Raw genomic sequence first — 19,815 nt, forward strand, 5'->3', positions numbered from 1 at the left:
CACTCTCCAGCCAATTATTGGTAATAGCCCTTTGAATAAGCCAATCCCAATAGTAAAAAAAAAAAAAAAAAAAAAAAAAAAAAAAAGCCCAAGGCTCCCCCGCCTTGTTTCTATGGCTTTTTGCTTTAAAATAGCTTGTAACAGTCGTTCGGGGTCTTTTGGCTTCTTGAATGCTGAAAGACTCTGTCACGACAGAATTAAATCCTCTTGCTTTTACATCAACTGCAGTATGAGAGTGGTCTCTTAGGGCGACTCCTCCTTGGTGATTGGACTTCAGGGTCCAAAGTAGCCATCAGAGAAATACAAATCAAACAGCTCTGAGATTCCATCTTACACCTGTAAGAATGGCCAAGATCAAAAACACTGATGACAACTTATGCTGGCGAGGTTGCTGGGAAAAGGGAACACTCCTGCATTGCTGGTGGGAATGCAAGCTGGTACCGCTGCTTTGGAAATCAGTATGGTGATTTCTCAGATAATTAGGAAATAACCTACATCAATACCCAGCAATCACTTTTAGGTATATACCCAAAGGACACCCCATCATACCACTAGGACATGTGCTCAACTATGTTCATAGCAGCATTATTTGTCATAGCCAGAACCTGGAAAAACCTAAATGCCCCTTGACAGAAGAATGGATAAGGAAAATGCGGTATATTTACACAATGAAGTACTACACAGTGAGAAAAAAAAATAACATCTTGAAATTTGCAGGCAAATGGATGGATCTAGAAAACACCATATTGAGTGAGGTAACCCACACCCAGATAAACAAATATCATATGTACTCATTCATAAGTGGCTTTTAGACATAAAGCGAAGAAAAACCAGCCTACAATTCACATTCCCAGAGAACCTAGACAACAAACAGAACTCTAAGAGAGATATACATGGATCTGATCTACATGGGAAGTAGAAAAAGACAGGATCTCCTGAGTAAATTGGGAGCATTGGAATCGTGGGAGAGGGTAAATGGGGAGGGGAAAGAATGGGAGGGGAGGGGAGAAAAAGATAGAGCTCAATAAAAACAATTAAAAAGAAAGGAAGGAAGAAAGGAAGGGAGGGAGGGAGGGAGGGAGGGAGGGAGGGAGGGAGGGAGGAAGGAAGGAAGGAAGGAAGGAAGGAAGGAAGGAAGGAAGGAAGGAAGGAAGGAAGGAAGGAAGGAAGGAAGGAAGAACCATCTTTGGTTGATATCTCTGGGAGACCTGCCCTTTTCTGAAGGGGAAGGAGGAGTGGACCTGGGGAAGGTGCGCGGATGGCACTAGGGAGAGTGGAGGGAGGGAACTGCAGATGTAATATATGAGAGAAGAACAAATAAAAAAGAAATAAAAAGAACCATAAAGAGAAAAGGAAAGGAAAAAACAACTGGTTTCCAGTCTTGCTTTGGTCCAGTATTTCCTCACTATGCTTCCTACCCTAATTTCGGAACGTTACTATATATCCTGCGCCATTATGTGTTGGACTATGTGATCTGGCATTTTGATTTTGATTTTATAGGGGATTACAGTTAAGAGATTGCATGAATCTCAGAAAAGACATTGGACGTTGGACTTTTAAAGATTGTTGAGACAGTGATAGACCATGGGGACTTTTGAAGTTGAACTAAATACATTTTGCATTATAATATTGTTACAAGTTTATGGGGGTCAGGGAGTGGAAAGTGGTAGTTTGAATTTAATTGGCCCCTATAATCTCATAGGGAGTAGCACTATTAGGAGGTGTGGCTTTGTTGGCGTGGGTATGGCCTTGTTAGAGGAAGTTCTTTACTATGGGGGTGGACTTTGAGGTTCTCTATGCTCAGGACACCACCCAGTGTCTCAATCGACTTCCTGTTGCCTATAAGATGTAGGACTCCCAGCTTCTCCAGTACCACATCTGCCTGCACACCACCATGCTCCCCTTCATAATGATAATGAACTGAACCCATGAAACTATAAGCAAGCCTCCCCAACTGAATGTTTCCCTTTGAAGAGTTGCTGTGGTCACAACCAAGGAACCTGCTTAGGACTGAGCTAGGCCCTCTATGAGACAGTTGTGTAGCTTGGTCTGTTTGCAGGATTCCTGGCTATTGGAGCAGGGTCTGTCTCTGATGCTTTGTCTGGCTCTTGGGAACCTATTCCTCATGCTGGATTGTTTGTCTCAGCCTGAATACAGAAGGAGGTACTTGATCCTATGGCACTTGATAGGCCTTGCTTTGCTGGTGCACAGGAGAGGCCTGCCCTTTTTGAACAAATACAGAGGAGGGGTGGGTGAAGGGGTGCAGAGGGGAGGATAGGGGAGGGAGGGAGAGGAGAGGAAGGAGAGGAAACTGTAGTTGGGATGTAAGATAAATTAATTTAAAAAAAAGAGTTGGGGTGGTCATGGTGTCTCTTCGCAGCAATAAAAACCCTAAGATGCCCACATAGCATCGGACTGGAACGAGCTGGGGTGCCACCTCACTGTCTTTGTTTATCTTTGAAAGCCAAAGACCATGCAGATGAAGAGATGGGAGAGGGGAGGAGGAAATTGGGGAAGAAAAGAGAGGGATCAGGAGGAGAGACTCACCAGGAGGTGGCACACGCCTTTAATCCTAGCACTCAGGAAGCAGAGGCTGGCGGATCTCTGTGAGTTTGAGGCCAGCCTGGTCTACAGAGTGAGTTCCAGGACAGCCAGGACTGTTTGACAGAGAAACCCTGTCTTGGGGGTGGGGGGGGAGATTCCAGGAGCCTATAACAGACCAGCCCAGAGTCCCCAAAAGAAAGCTTTTGCCTCGGTGAACTGCTTTCACCTTTTCTGAGTCTTGGCTCTTTTGTTCCATTTTCTGTTCTCCCTAAGAACACAGACACCTGAACAGCCAGCCCAAGGCCCAAGACTTATAACATCTGTACCAGGACTCGAAGGAGACCATCATGGAAATTCGGAAGCAGAAATTGGGAACTACCACTGATCGTCCAACATCCTGATACTTCTGTCCAGCTGAGGTCCCCTCTACCACCACACTTAGCTCGCTCAGACCCCAGCCAACCCCCTCCTCTAATTTGGAAAGAAGCAGAGGGGACCAGGCCCAAGAGCCAAGGCAACCCTAACTCATACGGATCAACAGAGATTTCTTCCCACCACAGAGCGGACCTAAACCCGGAGATGTGACCCAGACATCTTGGAGAGGACCACAGCCCAGGGTGGATGGACAGACAACAGATTCCTCTACTCAGCAAGTTCCAGGGAGATTCTTGTCTTTGCCACCCTCCTGCTCCCTCGGGCATCCTTCAGCATTTCTCTCTCCCACCTCCACAATCCCACTTTAAAAAAAAAATCCACGAAGTTCAATTAGTACAGCCCATATTCTCATGGGTGTAAGGCCAGCCACTAGAGCATGGGCAGCCCTACCAACAGTCACACCCCCAAAGAAAACTGGTCCCCTCTGCCTCAGCAGCCGCCTACTAACAATGACTTCTCAGCAAGGGGCAGGCCTGCACAAGACCCTCCCCCATCCACACTGCAGTGTTCAGGGGTTTGATCCTATCCAGGTAACCATAGTTACATGTTCATGAAGGCGAGAGCTATGTCGTGTTCAGAAGACAACATTTTACACACTCTCCCTCACCCTCTGCCTCCTATATTCTTTCTGTTCCCTCTTCTGCAATGTTCCTTGAGCCTTACAGTGGGAGGAGGGGTGATGTAAGTGATCTTTTTAGGGCTGAGCACATAACAGGCATTTATTCTTAGCACTATGACCAGTTTAGGATTTCTTCACTAACTACTACCTATTGTGTGTGGGGGGTGGGGGCAGCAAGTTTCTTTACCAGAATTGAAAGAAGCACAAACCTAGATCAAGGGTAGGGTCCCAGGAGCCATTTCCCCTTCCTTGATCGACTATAGATAGCACCAGTCTCATGTGCACCCAGTGCAGGTAACTGCAGTTGCTGGGAGTCAGCAATTGCAATGGTTTTATCTAGTCCAGAGAATACCATTTTGCAGCCTTTCCCCAGCTCCCTCCCCCTTGTCTGCAATGTGACCTGATCTTCACGAGGGTGATCTAAGTGCTCTTTTTAGGGCTGTGCCTGTGTCTGTTGTTTGTGTTCTGCATCTTGGACACCCATGAGTCTCTGCATTCATCACAACAAGTTGTTGTTTTTTGTTTGTTTTTTTTTTAATGTGTGTGGTGGTTTGAAAGAAGATGGCCCCCAAAGGGAGTGATACTGTTAGGAGGTGTGGGCTTTGTTGGAATAGGTGTGGCCTTGTTGTAGGAAGTGTCACTGTGGGGATGAACTAATGTGGGAATCCCCTCTGTGTGCTGTAATTACCATTAATGAATAATGAAACTGCCTTGGCCTGTTGATAGGGCAGAACTTAGGTAGGCAGGGAGGACTAGACTGAATGCTGGGAGAGAGAAGGGCAGAGTTGAGGGGGACACCATGGATCCGCCGCCAGAGATAGACATGCTGAAACTTTGCTGGTAGGTCACGACCTCATGGTGATGCACAGATTAATAGAGATGGGTTAAATTAAGATATAAGAGCTAGCCAATAAAAAGTTAGAGTTAATTAAATCTAATACAGTTTCTGTGTGATTATTACAGTTCTGGGCGGGACGAACAAGCGGTACCATGAGACAATGACCTTTGCAGTCTCTTGTTCCAGTTATACTCAGTGTGGTAAACAATTCACTTCCTGTTGCCTGCAGATCAAGATGTAGAACCCACAACTCCTTCTCCAGCACCATGTCTGCCTGCATGCCACCATGTCCATTATCATGAAGATAATGGACTAAACCTCTGAAAATGTAAGCCAGCCCCAATTAAGTGTTTTCTTTCACAAGAGTTGCCATGGCACAGTGTCTCTTCACGGTAATAGAGACCCTAACTAAGTAAGATAATGTATAATGAGGCTGAGGAGATGGCACAAGGTAAAGGGCTTGTTGCAGAAGCAGAAGGACCAGAGTTCAGATCTCCAGCATCCTCACATGTGCCGCTAGGACCTTGTGGCCCAGCTGTATCACAGTGCTCAGGGGGTGGAGAGCTAGCTCGCTAGAACAGCTGAATCAGCAAACTGAGTTCAAATGAGAGACCCTACCTCAGTAGATAAGGTGGAAAGCAATCAGGAAATACCATGGCAACAACCTTTAGACTCCACATGCATACAAATATCTCTTGCACATGCAAAATATTTTAATCCAAAATAAATATTATATAGATGAAGTGACCACAGATTTTGTTATTCAGTTCTTTTTTTTAGCTTTTTTCTTTATTAAAAATAAAGTGACATATAACAGCCAGGTGGGTGGCACATGTCTTTAATTCTAGCACTTGGAAGCCAGAGGCAAGTGGATATATATGTTTTCAAGACCAGCCTGGTTTACATAGTAAGTTCCAGGACAACCAGGGCTACATAGAGAGACCCTGCCCCCCCACAAAAAAGACATATACAGAAATTACAATCACATGAAAACAATTATCAGGAAAGGACATGAAAATTAAACTAGATCAAGGTATACCCAGACAAAAAAATAAATAAACCAAATTAAAATTAAAATTTTATATCCTTCCAGATGTAAGACAGAACAAAGCTTGTTCTGCAGAATTGGGTCATTAGAGCAAGCTCTTACCTAGCAGAGGGTCACTTTCATGGTGGAAATTTTAAGTGTAGTACAGGATCTCTTTGCCTTCCATGTTTTGCCATAGTAATTGTTTCCTTTGATATACAGAATTTTATTTACTTGAAAATAAAGAAAGAGGGCTTAAAGTCATAAAGAGATGAGAGGAGAGAATTGGAAAAAGTTCCATTTTTCAATATTTATCTTTAGCTCTGCTATAATCTCTAAATGTTTAATATTAATTTTCTATTTTCAATACCTTCTTTTAACATAGATGTAGTGCCTAAAACTCTTATTAGTCGATCAGTTGCAAATTTCCTTATTTTTAAATAATTTAAACTTTCTTTCTTATTGAAAAAAATATACAATATATTTAGATCATAGTTTTCCTCTTCCCCAGCTCCTCCCAGATTTTCCCCACATCTCCACCCACCCAACTCCAAGCCCTTTTTTTCCTCTCTTTAAAAACAAACCACACAACAACAAATATCTAGAAACATACACAGGCACACATACAAAGACAAACCACAATGGAAACCAACATATACAAACAAAAGACCAATAAGACAAAAAAAAAAAGAAAAAAAAGAAAGAGAGAGAGAGAGGGAGGGAGGGAGGGAGGGAGGGAGGGAGGAAGGAAGGAAGGAAGGAAGGAAGGAAGGAAGGAAGGAAGGAAGGAAGGAATAGCAAAGCAACCTAAGACAAAATATCTACAAAAATATCTTTGAGTTCATTTTATGTTGCCCTCCTGGGCATGAGCTTACCACGAAGAGTGACTAGGATTCTTTAGAAGCAGGTATCAATTACAGATAGCTCCTTGGTTAGGGGTGGGAACCCCTATCCACTTCTCTCTCTCTCTCTCTCTCTCTCTCTCTCTCTCTCTCTCTCTCTCTCTCTCTCTCAACACTGGGTCCCATTTGACTCAAACTGTGTGTGCTGCCCATGTCTCTCTGAATTCATATGCACATCTGTCCTTTTGTGTCTGGAGGACACAGTTTCCTTAGAGACATCTATCACCTCTGGCTCTTATAATCTTTCCACCTCCTCTTCCACAGACCCCTCAGTCCCGAGGGAACTGTTTGATGAAGTCAGACATCCCATTCAGAGATGAGTTCTCCAAAGTATCTCACACATACTGTTGTGTTACAACTCTGAGGAGAAATCCTCAATGAAAGTGTTATACCTCTGAAGGGAAGGCTATCCTGGCAATAGGAAGCCAAGGAATACCACAAAGTCATATGTTGCAAAATTTGCATTTGCTTAACTATGCAAAGATGTGTTGCTGTTTTACCTTGCCTGCCTAAGACTAAGATTGATCTAATAAAAAGCTGAATGTCCAATAGCTAGGCAGTAGAGGGATAGGCAGGACCTCCTGGGAGGAAGAGTGAATAGAAGGAGGAATTTAGGCTTGGAAAAAGAAAGAAAAGAGACGCCAGGAAGACTCCAGGGGTCAGCCAACCGGACACTGAGGAAGCAGTAGTACGTAGGACATACAGAATAAAAGAAAGGTTAAAAAAAAAAGCCTCAAAACAAAACAAAATGTAGATGGATAGAAACAGGTTAAATTAAGTTAACTTAACTAGTGGGACAAGCCTAAGTTAAGGCTAAGCATTTATAATTAATAATAAGTCTCTGGGTGTCTTTATTTGGGAGCTGATTGGTGGCCCAAAGAAAATTCCAGCTAAAGTCATACTGCACGACAAACCTCACCCAAAATGTTTATTGGGAAAGACGCAAGAGGGTGGGCTGCCTCTGCTCTGGTGAGAAGCAGTGGGGAACTGAGCAGGAGACAGGCTTATATAGAGTTTCTTGGGAGAGGAGTTTTCTAGGGTGGAGATTTTCAGGATGGGGATTGTTGAGATTCCGATCCAAGCCTGGGAATTGGTGGGATACTATGCTCAGAGACTGGTGGTATTTTGTGCCCAAGGATTGGTGGGGTTTTGTGCTCAGGTATTGGTGGCTTTGGGTAGGTTTTCAAACCCAGAAGTGGGTTCAGACCTTTTACCCTACACTGTCTAGTTATGAGTCTTCATGTTAGTTACCATCTGCAAGAAGAGGCTTCTCTGGTGACGGCTGAGTGAGGCGCTGATCTATGAGTATAGCAGGTCATTAGAAGTCATTTTGCTGTTATGTTCCTTTACTTTTTTGTTTTATTTTTCGAGACAGGGTTTCTCTAAAGCTTTAGTGCCTGTCCTGGAGCTAGCTGTTGTAGACCAGGCTGGCCTCAAACTCACAGACATCCGCCTGTCTCTGCCTCCTGAGTGCTGGGATTAAAGGTGTGCGCCACCACTGCCGGGCCTGTATGACTGACTAGTGTGGCTGTCTTGCATCCTGATCTTCAGGCAAGTTTTATTTATTAAAATACAAATGAAATATCACTACATTTCCCCCATTTTGTCTAAAATAAAAAGAAGGCTATAACTAATATAAGAAAAATTATTTGCAATAAGTGCAATAACTGTATACAATATATAGAGGCAATAAATGCATCAACAATGTCTATCCCATTTGCATTTGACAAATTCAGAGAAAATACACCATATCTGTCCTATCTTGGTGAGTCCAGACTCTTGTACCTAATTTACTTGCATCTGGTAAACAAGGAAAGCAGTAACGATCTAGTCTTCAAATTCCCTCAGAGACCCAAGAAGGAAATAATATTAATTGAGTAAGCAGAAGTGAGAGCAAGTGATTTCCAAAAAATGTGAGAAATGACAGAAACAGCTGACTGCCTAGACAATCATCCAAAGTTTGGGGAGATTTATGAAATTTTATCCTGTGGAAAATGTAATATACCAATAGGTCAATTTACTCCTTTTATTGAAATATTTTGTTCTGGATGATTTGTGCTTTTCTTCAGATGTTTCATTTGTCCAGTGGTCTTCAGATTCCTTAGCTGGATGCCTTTATTCTCCTGAAAAGACAGAAACAAAATCCTTCCCCAGCCCTAACTTTTGGGAGATTCTCTTTTGGCAAGTTATATCTGATCAAATGAAAAGCATTTGTTAGTTTTATAGGTTGGTTTAGTTTATAAACAACCATGCTGTTTGATGAACTATCATCTCTCCTAATTAAGAGGTGTCTTTTGTTCAAATAGAAACTTTATCAATTTTGATGGTATCCATAGATTTTCTTCTCCTGTGGAAACAAAAGAAAAACCCTTTCCCCAACATAACATGTGTCCCAGTTTCCATTCTGAGGTCAGTACATCTTTAAAGTAAATCAGCTGATTTAATTCTGTAGTTTTTTTCTACTATCCAATGTCTCTCCACAGCTGTTGTTCCTTTCTCATTATTGTTTAGAAAATTCAAAGTTAATAAAGCATTATGCAGTCTATTTCTGGGGGTATTTATCATCCCTTTCTGTGTATTTAACATGTCCTTTCAAGTTTGGTTTGATCTTATTATAACTGTATAACCTTAAGGATTATGTGGTATACCTGTAATATGCTTTATATTATAATAAGCAAAAACCTGTTTCATTTTCTTAGAGACATATACTAGAGCATTGTTTGTCTTTATTAGTATAGGTTTACCCATGACGGCCATAACATTTAGCAAATGTCTGATTACCGAATCAGCTGTTTCTGAACTCACAGCAGTTGCCCATTGAAAACCTGAATTGGTATCAATGGTGTGGTGCATATATTTTAGTTTTCCAAATTCTACAAAATGGAACACACCCATCTGCCAAATTTCATTCCTTTAATTGTCCTTTGAGTTACTTCCTGCAGGAAGTGGTGTTTGGCTGTATAAAAAAACATATAAAACATTTATTTCCTTATAATTTTCTTGGCTTGTTGCCATCTGATATAAAAGTCTTTTTTAAAAACCTTTGCTATCGACATGATGTTTTGTGTGAAATTCTGAGGCCTTCAGCACATTTCCAATCAATAATTGATCAATTTCTGCATTACCTTGCGCTGGAGGACCTGGAAGATATGTATGGGATTGGATGTGATATATATATATATATATATATATATATATATATATATATATATATGGAATGATTCATATTACTTATTGTATCTTTAAACTGAATAAATAATAAAGTCAAATCTGTATCATCTGGTATAATTCAGTGGTTTCAATATACAACACAACTCCTTTGGCATATTGTAAATCAGTAACTATGTTGAGAGGTTCTTTAAAATCCCTTACTACCATGAGAATAGCATATAATTCTGACTTTTGTACAGGATCATAAGGACTTTAATCCACTTTACTTAAATTTTTTGATTTGTAACCTGCTTTCCTGATTTATTTGCATCAGTGTAGACTGTAGGGACTCCAGTTATTGATGTGTCCCATATAATTCAAGGAAGAATCCAGTTAGTTCTCTTTATAAGTTGAATTCTCTTGCTTTTAGGACAAATATTGTTAATCTCTCCCAAAAAATTACTACAAGCTCTTTGCCAGGGTTCACTTTCTTCCCATAATTTGTCAATTCCATAATTATTAAAAGATATTATAATTTTTGCTGGGTCTATTACTGCTAATTGACAAAGCCTCCATTTTTCTTTTATAATTAACTCAGAGACCTTTTCCACAAACATTTTTAATTTTTTACTCATCTTATGTGGTAAGAAGATTCATTTTAAGATAACATCTCCCCTCTGCATTAAAATTCCTGTAGGAAAATGTTTGGAGGATAATATGACCAGAACGCAGTTAAGATTCGGATCCCCACGATGCACATGTGCTTTCTCGTCCACTAAAGCCGGTTCTCTCTCAGTCTCGTCTGATGATCCCCTGGGACTGTTTAAGGCCTTGTTACCACCTGTGTTTTTGCTTAACGAATCAGTCCATCAGGTTTTATCCCAATAGTGAGCCATAGTTGGGAATTGTCTCCTAGCAATTTTTGGAAGTCATTAAGAGTCTGCAATTGATCTCTCCTAATTTGCACCTCTTGAGGTCTAATTTTTGCAAATCTAATTTATAGTCTAAAAAATTAATAGAATCTCTTCTTCATATTTTTAGAAGCAATTTGTAATCCCCAACAAGGCAAATTTTTCTTTACTTCTTCAAATATTCTTTCTAAAATATCTACATTTGAATCAGGTAGTAAAATGTCATCCATGCAATAGTAAACTATAGATTCAGAAAATTGCTTACATATCATTTACAATGACTTATAAACTATTGGCACAGGGTGGGGCTATTTCCTGTGGGAGAATCTTCCATTGATATCTTCTAGCAGGATGATAATTAATATAAGTAGGCACCATGAATACAAATTTTCTATCTTTTTCCTGTAAAGGTATAATGAAAAACAATCTTTTAAATAAATAACTGTAAGAGGCCATCCTTTAGGTATTAGAATAGGCAAAGGATTCCAGATTGTAGAGAGTCCATTGGCTGAATCACCTTAGTAACAGCTCTTAAATCTGTTACCATTCTCCATTTTCCAGATTTCTTTTTAACAACAAACACAGAATTCCAAGGGCTGGTTGATTCTTCAATATGCTGAGCCATTGCTTAACTCATACAAGTTTGTCTGTCAACTCTTTTAAAAGTAGGGCTATTGATGTCTTTGAAAGATCAGCAGCTGTTGTGCCCTGTTCTTGTACAACCTGAATGGCTGGTTACTGTTCTTTATAATATCTTGTAATATTTCCCAGAAAGATACATTAATTTACGATTTGTTTTGAAAATCAGGGAAATGTTAATCTGTGTATTCCATTGCTATAACAAATCATGTCCCTACAAATTCATTACTATGTTAGCCACATATGGTCTTAATATTTCTCTCTGTCCTTCTAGCCCTATACATTTGACCAATCTTGCTTTCTATTTTACCTGAGATAAAGTTCTGATTCCTAACAACTAAACATTTGTATTCTAAAAAGGTCAATTTGAAAGCCAGATTGTGATGAAATTATTGTTACATTTGCACCTGTGTCTACCAAACCTTCAATGACAATGTCATTTATTTGTATTTTTAATTTTGGTCTTTGTTCATTGATAGAAGTTTGCCAAAATACTCAATTTATGGTTTCTTCTGAATTTTTTGTTCTCTCTTCTATAGCTGTTCTATTATCCAGAGCAGTATGGTTTCTTACAATAGGCATTAGGTTCTTTAATTGCTCTGGGAAGGAGTTTCCTCCATGATGGGAGGAAATGACCAAACCGGATTTGGCATAGGGACCTGCCAGAGGTCCCTCAAGGAGTTTCCCAATGGCAAAGGATTACCTTGAATATCCCTTGTTGACCTATGTTTATTAGTTCAGTGCCTACCTTTTCCACACCTTCTGCATAATCCAAAAGGGAGGGTTTCTGAAATGGATTATTCTTATAAAAAAAATTGTTTCTAGGAATGCCCTGTCTACAACCCCTTTTAAGGCAAACTTGTTTGCCACAATTATAACATTTGACATTTTAGTTATTCCTCAAACCTTTGGAAAATCACCTCTCTTATTTATGCATCATCATGGTCATGAGATTCAATATTAATTAGGTCTCACATCCATTCCTCCAAGGATGCTGGCCTTGCCTGCAACAGCCTAATTATCCTTTTGCATAGATAATTGGCATTTTTCAAAAGCCAGAGATTCAATTATTATTTGTCTAACTTCTGAATTTGGTATCATTCTATTTACTGTTGAAGTCAATCTTTGTAAGAAATTCATAAAGACTTTCTTTGGGCCCTGTATAACTTTAGTAAATGATTCAATTTTCTTTCTTATTTCTCCAGTTCTGTCCCAAGCATTCAAAGCTGCTGTGTAGCATAAATCCAGAGTGTTGTCATCATATACAGCCTGCCTTTCTATAGTAGCATAATCTCCTTCTCCAAGAATTTGATCTTGGGAGATTTCCCTACCTCTAGCTTTACTCCATTGTTCAATAACCTTAGCCTCTTCTCTGAACCAGGTACTCCATTGTAATTGTGGACCAGGCTCTAAAACACATTTAACCATTCTGTCCAGTCCTTAAGGATAATTCTATTACAAACTGATCACAAATTTAACATTTGCTTCAGAAAAGGTGAATGCATGCCATTTGAGATTATTGCTTCCTTGAATCTCTTTAAATCTAACATTGGCACAGGAGTTCACTTAGCTATAACAGAGCCTCTGCCATTTGGCAATACCTGTAAGATTGATAGCTATATTAAGTTTGGCTGTTTGAAAACCTTAGGCTGTTCCTTTCTATTCTTATAATGCAATGCTGAAATTGGTTTTCCATTAAATCCCTCTGTCTGAATTTTAATATCTCTGTCTTCTGTTTTATTAGGTTTTTCTAAGACCTGTATATTAGCACTCAAATTAATCAACTTTTTTAGTGACAAAACAAAAATGACAAAGCTGACAATGTTTACAATTGACATTACATAAATCCTATCTAAATTAGATTTAATCATTCCATTTTCAAACTGTCTAGCATATTATCATATAGAGACCCAAATCCTTCCATTGTAATTGTTTCCCCATGTTTTAATGTAGGAAAAAAAACTCTCTTTTAACTAATTCCTCTCTTTATGGGTTCCCAATTGTCTTACTAAATCTACAGGTGATGTTGATGAAGACATGAGGCTGATTGCTGCTGCAGAGAACAGTAAAGCCTGACTGGATTTCAAGACAGCTACCTAGTTTGGGGGTTCAGGGAGAACCCACAACCCATGGTAGAGAGAGAGAGAGAGAGAGAGAGAGAGAGAGAGAGAGAGAGAGAGAGAGAGAGAGAGCTGTCTGAAAAACACACCAAGGATTGTGCCAAAAAAGCACATGTGATAGGGGCTGTCTGAAGGCAGAACCAGCCGGTCTAGGGCAGGTGAGCCCTGGAGTGTTTGGAACCCAGGTGTGATATCTGGAGACTATTTCAGAGAGGATACAACAGGAAAATTCCAAACTTGTTCAGAGGCTTGGAGAAAAAAGAAAAGAAATCCCAGCTGGGTAAGGATAGAGCCCTGTGTGCAGCTCCTCAGGATTGTCAGTGGCTGTCCAAGAGGGAAGAAGGAGCCTGAACGAGTGAGCAGGGTCCCACAACTTCTGAGCTCTCTGGGAAGACAGTTAAGTGTTACAACTCCACTTTGTTCCAGGAAGAAATGGGAAATATAAAGATTGGGGACAGTGGCAGGGGCATCACCTAATATGCACAAAGAGGCACGCTCCTATCCTAAGGGTCCTAGAATGTGCAGCAAGGGAGCCTTCTAGCAGGGATCTGTGCCAATGTTCAAGCTAACGGTAAGTCAGGCATTTGGTTTTAGAGACAGGCAACTTTCAGATAAGGTCAGTCCCCCAGGCCCAGGGATGTCCTCCAGATAAGGCTAGGTAGAGAGCAAGAAACTTTGCTGGGGAGGGATGGGGTTTCTATATTGCCGAGCTTAGAGAGAGCTGCCAGGTATGGCAGACTGCAGACTTTGCCAGCCAGCACAACTCTCCCAACAATTGCGTGTACGTCTGCTAAATCGCTCTCCTCAGAACCTATTCCAATAGGGCTGCTGGCTTCTGGAGGAGGCATATTGTACTGGGTGTTCATGTTTGTATTTTCGCTCTGGGATCCAGGAATCTGGAGCTAGGATGCTTGAATTGTTTCTTGGTGTAGATATTGGGTCTCATCTTTGTTGTGTGGGTCTTTTGTCCTGTGGTTGCTGTTGCCCGGTTGGGATCCTAGGCAAGTGTGGTGGCCATGGGTTGGTGGATTGGTGGGTGACACAAAGGGGTGAAGACGGGCTAGGAGGAAAGACTGAGGGGGACAGTGATAAAGAGTTAGGGAGACCCTGAGACCACTCCGAGAGGCAGCATCTCCAAAGATGAAGGTGTGGTGGGAGGAGCGGCTCATGTAGGCAGGCTGCAGTAGGACTAAGAGTGTTCTACAGTCTGAAGATGTATATCTGCCAACGCACCTTCTGATTGGTTTAATAAAGAGCTGAATGGCCAATAATGAGGCAAGAGAGGATAGGAGGAACTTCCAGGTAGAGAGGAACTCAGGGAAGAATCTGAGACGCATGGGATTTGCCAGACTGACACAGAACAAGTCAGAAGTACAGTATGGAGGAGAGGTAATGAGCCATGTGCAGAATGCAGGTTAATATAAATGGGTTAATTTAAGTTATAAGAGCTAGTAGGGAACAAGCCTAAGCTAAGGCCAAGCTTTCATAATTAATAAGAAGTCTCCGTGTCATTATTCGGGAGCTGGCAGTCCAAAGGAAAGTCTGACTATGTAAGAGTGAGTCTGGCCAGACAGTAATAAATGAGGGAGGAAGACCTCGGTCTGTACCAAAAGAACTCTCCCTCTTTTTAAAAAGCCACCAGGATTGCATTGTGACAACTCTGCTCCATGACCTCATCTAATTCTAATCACTTCCAAAGGCCCCACTTCAGAATGCCATAGCAAGATTGCTTCCATCTCTTAGTGCCTGGCAAGTCAACCAAGGATGACACACCCAAACTGTATACCAACCACAACTTTCTTCATCTCCCCAGGAAGAAGTAAGCCCCTCTGACATGGGAATTCATTCCACCAATAGATTTGGGGTACCTGCCTTAAGGTATAGCTTCTTGTCTACTGATATGATCTATTAAAAGGAGAGAGAGAGAAGTCCCCCGCTCTTTTGGGTTGTGAAGACCAGAGTTGGGCAGCATGAAATAGCATGTGACCAGTTCCCAACTCCCTCGATCCCCAATTCCATGAGTCTATTCTCCTCAGTACCCCTCAATAAATTTATATATATATTTGTGATTCTCACTATACCCTTCCCTTCCTATCACATCTGGAACAGGTGGAACAGGTACCCAGCCTGTGGCTTTCTTCTTGTATCTCAAGGAACATTATGAAATTCATATTTTTCTTTTGTACCAAAAAAAAAAACAAGTTGGACAAGACAGCTTGCATCTACAGTTGCAGTTTCTTGGGAGGATGAGGTTCCATCTACGGTTGCAGCTTCTTGGGAGAATGAAGCAGGAGCTCAGTTTCTCCACAAATAAAATTTAAATATTAATAAATAGGAAAAAGCAGCCACTTACTTAGACAGACTAGTATAAAATCAAAGAAAATGCTTTCAAGACTAAGGATGAGGTCACCACATTCACAAAGGTGCAAGAGATAGGAACTGGGCTTCCCCTGGAGGATGGAGAGCCATCTAGAAATAGCCGTCAGACTTTCCTGTGTGTGCTCTTGCTAGTCAGTGCTGGCAATGCCTCAGCCAAGTCCCCGCAGGCCTTTCCAGCTGTGCTCTTCCATCAGGCTTCCGACCGGCAGCACCTCTGGCTCTGGCCGCCAGACCCTACTCCACTCACATTCATTGCAAGCAAGAAGAGTTAAGGGATTAACACACACACGTGTGTGTGTGTGCGCGTGCATGCACTGTGTGTGTATGTGTGCATGCATGCACGTGTGTGTGTGCATGTGTGTGTGCGTGTGCGTGCGTGTATGTATTATATAGCCTCAGTTGTGTGACTGTGTGAAAATGGTGCATGTGCACTTCTTCTGCCCCTGGATGATACTCAGGTGTGTGCTACTCACTGTCTCCCAGCAGAATCAAGATCCAGAGTTTCACAGGGCACTCCCGTGGTCAGACATCTGCCTTCCATTCCCCAGATAACTCCCTCTGGCTGTAGGTATTTTGTGGGATGCTTTCTCACTTGAGTTCTTTGGGAGTGATACTGAGGATAAAGTCTAGGGCCTCATGCAAGCTAAGCAAGTGCTCAGTCACTAAACTGTAGCCCCAAACCTTATTCAGCCATTTATTTTATCAACAAAGGTCTTGGTAAGTGACTTGGGCTGTCCTTAAACTCACTCTGTAGCTCACAAGCTTGTTGTTTCTGCCTTCTTCTTCTTCTTCTTCTTCTTCTTCTTCTTCTTCTTCTTCTTCTTCTTCTTCTTCTTCTTCTTCTTCTTCTTCTTCTTCTTCTTCTTCTTTTGATTTTTCAAGACAGGGTTTCTCCGTAGCTTTTTTTGGTTCCTGTCCTGGAACTAGCTCTTGTAGACCAGGCTGGCCTCGAATGCTTCTGCCTTCTGAGTAGAAAGAACTATAAGTGTACACCACCAAGCTCATCTTCCTCTCTAATTTTTTGTTTCATTTTCCAAGACAGGGTTTCTCTGCATAACAGCACTGGTTGTCCTGAAAGTCACTCTGTAGACCAGGCTGGTCTTGAACTCACAGAGATCCGCCTGCCTTTGCCTCCCAAGTGCTGGAATTAAATAAAGGCATGTATTACCACCACCCGGCTTTTCTAAAATTTTTATCTTAGAATCACTTCAAGTAGAAGTCAAATGTCTATAAATATATCAATAAATTATTGTGATAAATATGTAAAACTTAGATATATACAATTTATTAATTCAGCATTGTTTGGGAGAGCAAGAAGTTGGAAATAATATATGCAAAGAGACAGGTTAAATACATTGATATAGTCACATGGGATACTGTACTCTGCAGCTACAGTTCTTTATAGCTTATAAAATTATTTGAGCATATTAATAAAAAGACAAGATGCATAATAGTACAAAAATATGTTACTGTTTGTTTAAAACTCTGCGTATGTGTGTGTGTGTGTAGATACCTACAATCTTTCTGAAGTAGGTTCTAACCATACAGCCTTGAACACCCCTGAGGAGGGAGTCTTTCACGATACACTTTTTAGATTGGTTTTTGCTTTGCCTTGTTCTCACTGCTGTAAGCTGAGCCCAACGACGTAAACCAGGTGAGTTCTCTGCCATGAGCTACATTCCCAGCCTTTGCTATACATTCTCGAATGTCTTTCGGTTTTTGTACTGTGGACAGGTTAATCAATTTAAATATCTAAATTATTATTAAAACAATAAATAACTAGGTAGTGGGAGATTTCTCAGATTTCCTGGGTTTGGAGTGACAGATTGTTGAGAGCTGCTATATGGTTACTGGGAATTGAACCCAGGTCCTCTGCAAGAGCAACAAGTGCCCTTAGCCACTGAGCCATCTCTCCAATCCCTGGGAGATGTCTCATTCTTCACTGGACATTTCTGTTGGGCCACCCATTCTCTAGTCCAAGTCCAGCTTCTCTTGTATTCTCAGCACCTGGACTCTTGCAAGTCTGCAATTCATCCATGCAAGGAAATAGTACTTCCTTCAGAGAGGACAGCCAGAGCATCTCACTATGCTTGCCCACAGGGTTCCATCGTCTTGCCCAGAGAAAAGTCCATTAGCGTTTGCCCTGACACAGTGGGAAACCCAAAAGATTCCTTTCCCTCTGAGAGGACGCATTCAAGGCATTGCCCACATGCAAGAAATGTCTGAGCCCCACCACACACACATACACACACACACAAACCATTCCTGTACAAGACACACTACAACAGTATCCTAGAGGGCATGTCTGTCCATCAGCCATGGGACCTGGGTGTTGGTCTGACCAGACCTGCTTGCTATTGCAGAGGTCGCTCCGTGGAGAAAGGGCCTTTACTGAGGCGGGGCTTCTTGGGGAGCAGCTTCGTTCATCATGTCCTTGTATTGCCGCTTGAAGAAGCCAAACTGTCAGGGTAAAGACAGAGGGTAAGGCCACAGAGTCCACGGCTGCAGGTCAAGATCAGGGAGAACAGGAGAGACACAGACCGTATCAGACAGCATGACCAAGCGGGACACAGAGTGACAGGGTAGAGAAGAGACAGGACCTGGGGAAAGTCAGGCAGGGCGAGAAACAGCATCAGGCTAGGAAAGAGATATAAAATACAAGGCGAAGGCCATCCTAGTTATTCTGCGTGTATTACGCTCATTTTCTTTGTTAGTTAATACTATTGTTTTATAACTGGAGAAATTGAGGTCTTAAGAGCCTGCAACTGGCCAAAAGTCATATAGTGAGCAGCAATACTGAGACCCAAGGACGGAGCTGCTAAGGAGGGGGGCGGGGACAGAAATGAATCGAGGAGTACCTTGTACAGGCCAGCAGTGATGAGAGCCAAAAGAACCAGTCCCCCAATGGAGCTGCCCACAATAAGTGGTACAGGGTTGTGAACTTCATATGGTTCTACTTTGGTCTGCGTCTAGGGGAGAGAGGAAAGAAAAGGGGTACAGCAGAGGAGATATGCCCCACATTTCTGGAGAGTTCCCTGAGCTCTAGGGCTACTCCCTCCCTGCAATCCACAAGACCAGCTGCCGGCCTCATTTCTCTTCCCATCTGCTTCTCTTGCCAACCCAGAGACGAGATCGGCTGTCCAGCTTCTTCCTCCCTCCAGCTGCCCCGCTGCCCCTCCACCCCACCGTGCCTGAGATGGGTACCTGGGACTTCACAAACATCCCCTGCCCTGGGAGCAGGGCAAAGACGGAGTCATTAAACACAATCTCAGCGGTGCTCACAAGCAGGAGGTGTTTATGGGAAGTCTGTGGAGAGAACAGAATGGGAGCCAGGCCTGGGCTCTGGACTGTACGGCTATACCCAGAAAGCCTCAAAGCACAACCTACCTTGATATACCAGTCAAATGACAGTTTGCCCTTGAGGGTGACATTGAACATTTCCTGAGTGTTGAAGGACGGGAGGTCACACTGGATTCTCTTACAGACTGCAACAGAGCAGTTCTGGAAGAAAAGACCAAAGACACAGCTGCCTAAGGCTGGGGCAGACCACAGTGCCCGTACGTGTGGCCTCAAGGCTGGAGTCCACCGTGTTCTTACCAGCACTGGGGCCTTCTCAAGCTCATCCTGGAACTGGGAGTGAGGGGGAGATTTCTGCTCAGTGTGACAGGCATTCGAGAGGTTCTGAGGAAAAACAGACATCGAGAGAGAAATGAGGGCTCTGGTCCCACCCAGAGGGTAAGAGCCTGGGCCCAAGGGAGAGTCAGAAAAGGTGAGAAACAGGTCTTCAGAAAGACATGACCTCTGGAGACCCAGCTAGACTCACCTGGGAGAAGACGACCTGGGGATGGTCCCATATGGTCACCTTGTTCAGCTGGACGGGGATCCAGAAGACCACACTGATGGGGAGGCTCCTCTGGCCCAGGTTGTTGAACTGCATCAGAAAGGAGGGGGTGAGGGCTCTAGCCTTATGGCCCAGCTGGCTCTCGGAACTGGCTCCTCACTTCCTACAGCCCAGGACCACGAATAAGGCCTGAGCGTCCTGCTCTCCTGTGAGACAGGAGCACGGAAACAAATGCCAAACATAGACGTGCCCATCTCAAGTTCTAGCTGTCACTTCACAGCTGTGAGAATTTAGACATAGTTCATGTCTCTCTGACTCAGTTTCTCCATCTGAAAACAAGGGACAGCAAGAGTGTTCAGGGTCCTGACATAGGGCGTGCGTGTGTGTGTGCATGTATGTGTGTGAGTGTG

At 42.4% G+C, this 19,815-nt stretch overlaps 1 protein-coding gene across 3 annotated transcripts in view; it reads right to left on the reverse strand.

Annotated features, from left to right (window-relative positions):
• Window positions 1–16,440: 16,440 nt before the first annotated feature.
• Itgam (integrin subunit alpha M) overlaps window positions 16,441–19,815 on the reverse strand; it is a 43,053-nt gene continuing 39,678 nt past the window's right edge. For 2 of the 3 annotated variants that reach the window (XM_057779246.1, XM_057779244.1), the window contains exons 25-30: window positions 19,388–19,495; window positions 19,162–19,245; window positions 18,952–19,065; window positions 18,769–18,870; window positions 18,423–18,533; window positions 16,863–18,024 (exon numbers count right to left, since the gene is read on the reverse strand). In XM_057779246.1, the coding sequence (XP_057635229.1) occupies window positions 17,953–18,024; window positions 18,423–18,533; window positions 18,769–18,870; window positions 18,952–19,065; window positions 19,162–19,245; window positions 19,388–19,495 (591 nt within the window). In that variant the 3' untranslated portion in view covers window positions 16,863–17,952. Of the gene's footprint in view, window positions 16,706–16,862; window positions 18,025–18,422; window positions 18,534–18,768; window positions 18,871–18,951; window positions 19,066–19,161; window positions 19,246–19,387; window positions 19,496–19,815 lie in introns of those variants that run through there. The other variant, XM_057779245.1, reaches the window with a different exon arrangement.

The sequence above is a fragment of the Chionomys nivalis genome, chromosome 8, assembly GCF_950005125.1.
Source record: "Chionomys nivalis chromosome 8, mChiNiv1.1, whole genome shotgun sequence".
In the NCBI taxonomy this organism is placed as follows: Eukaryota; Metazoa; Chordata; class Mammalia; order Rodentia; family Cricetidae; genus Chionomys; species Chionomys nivalis.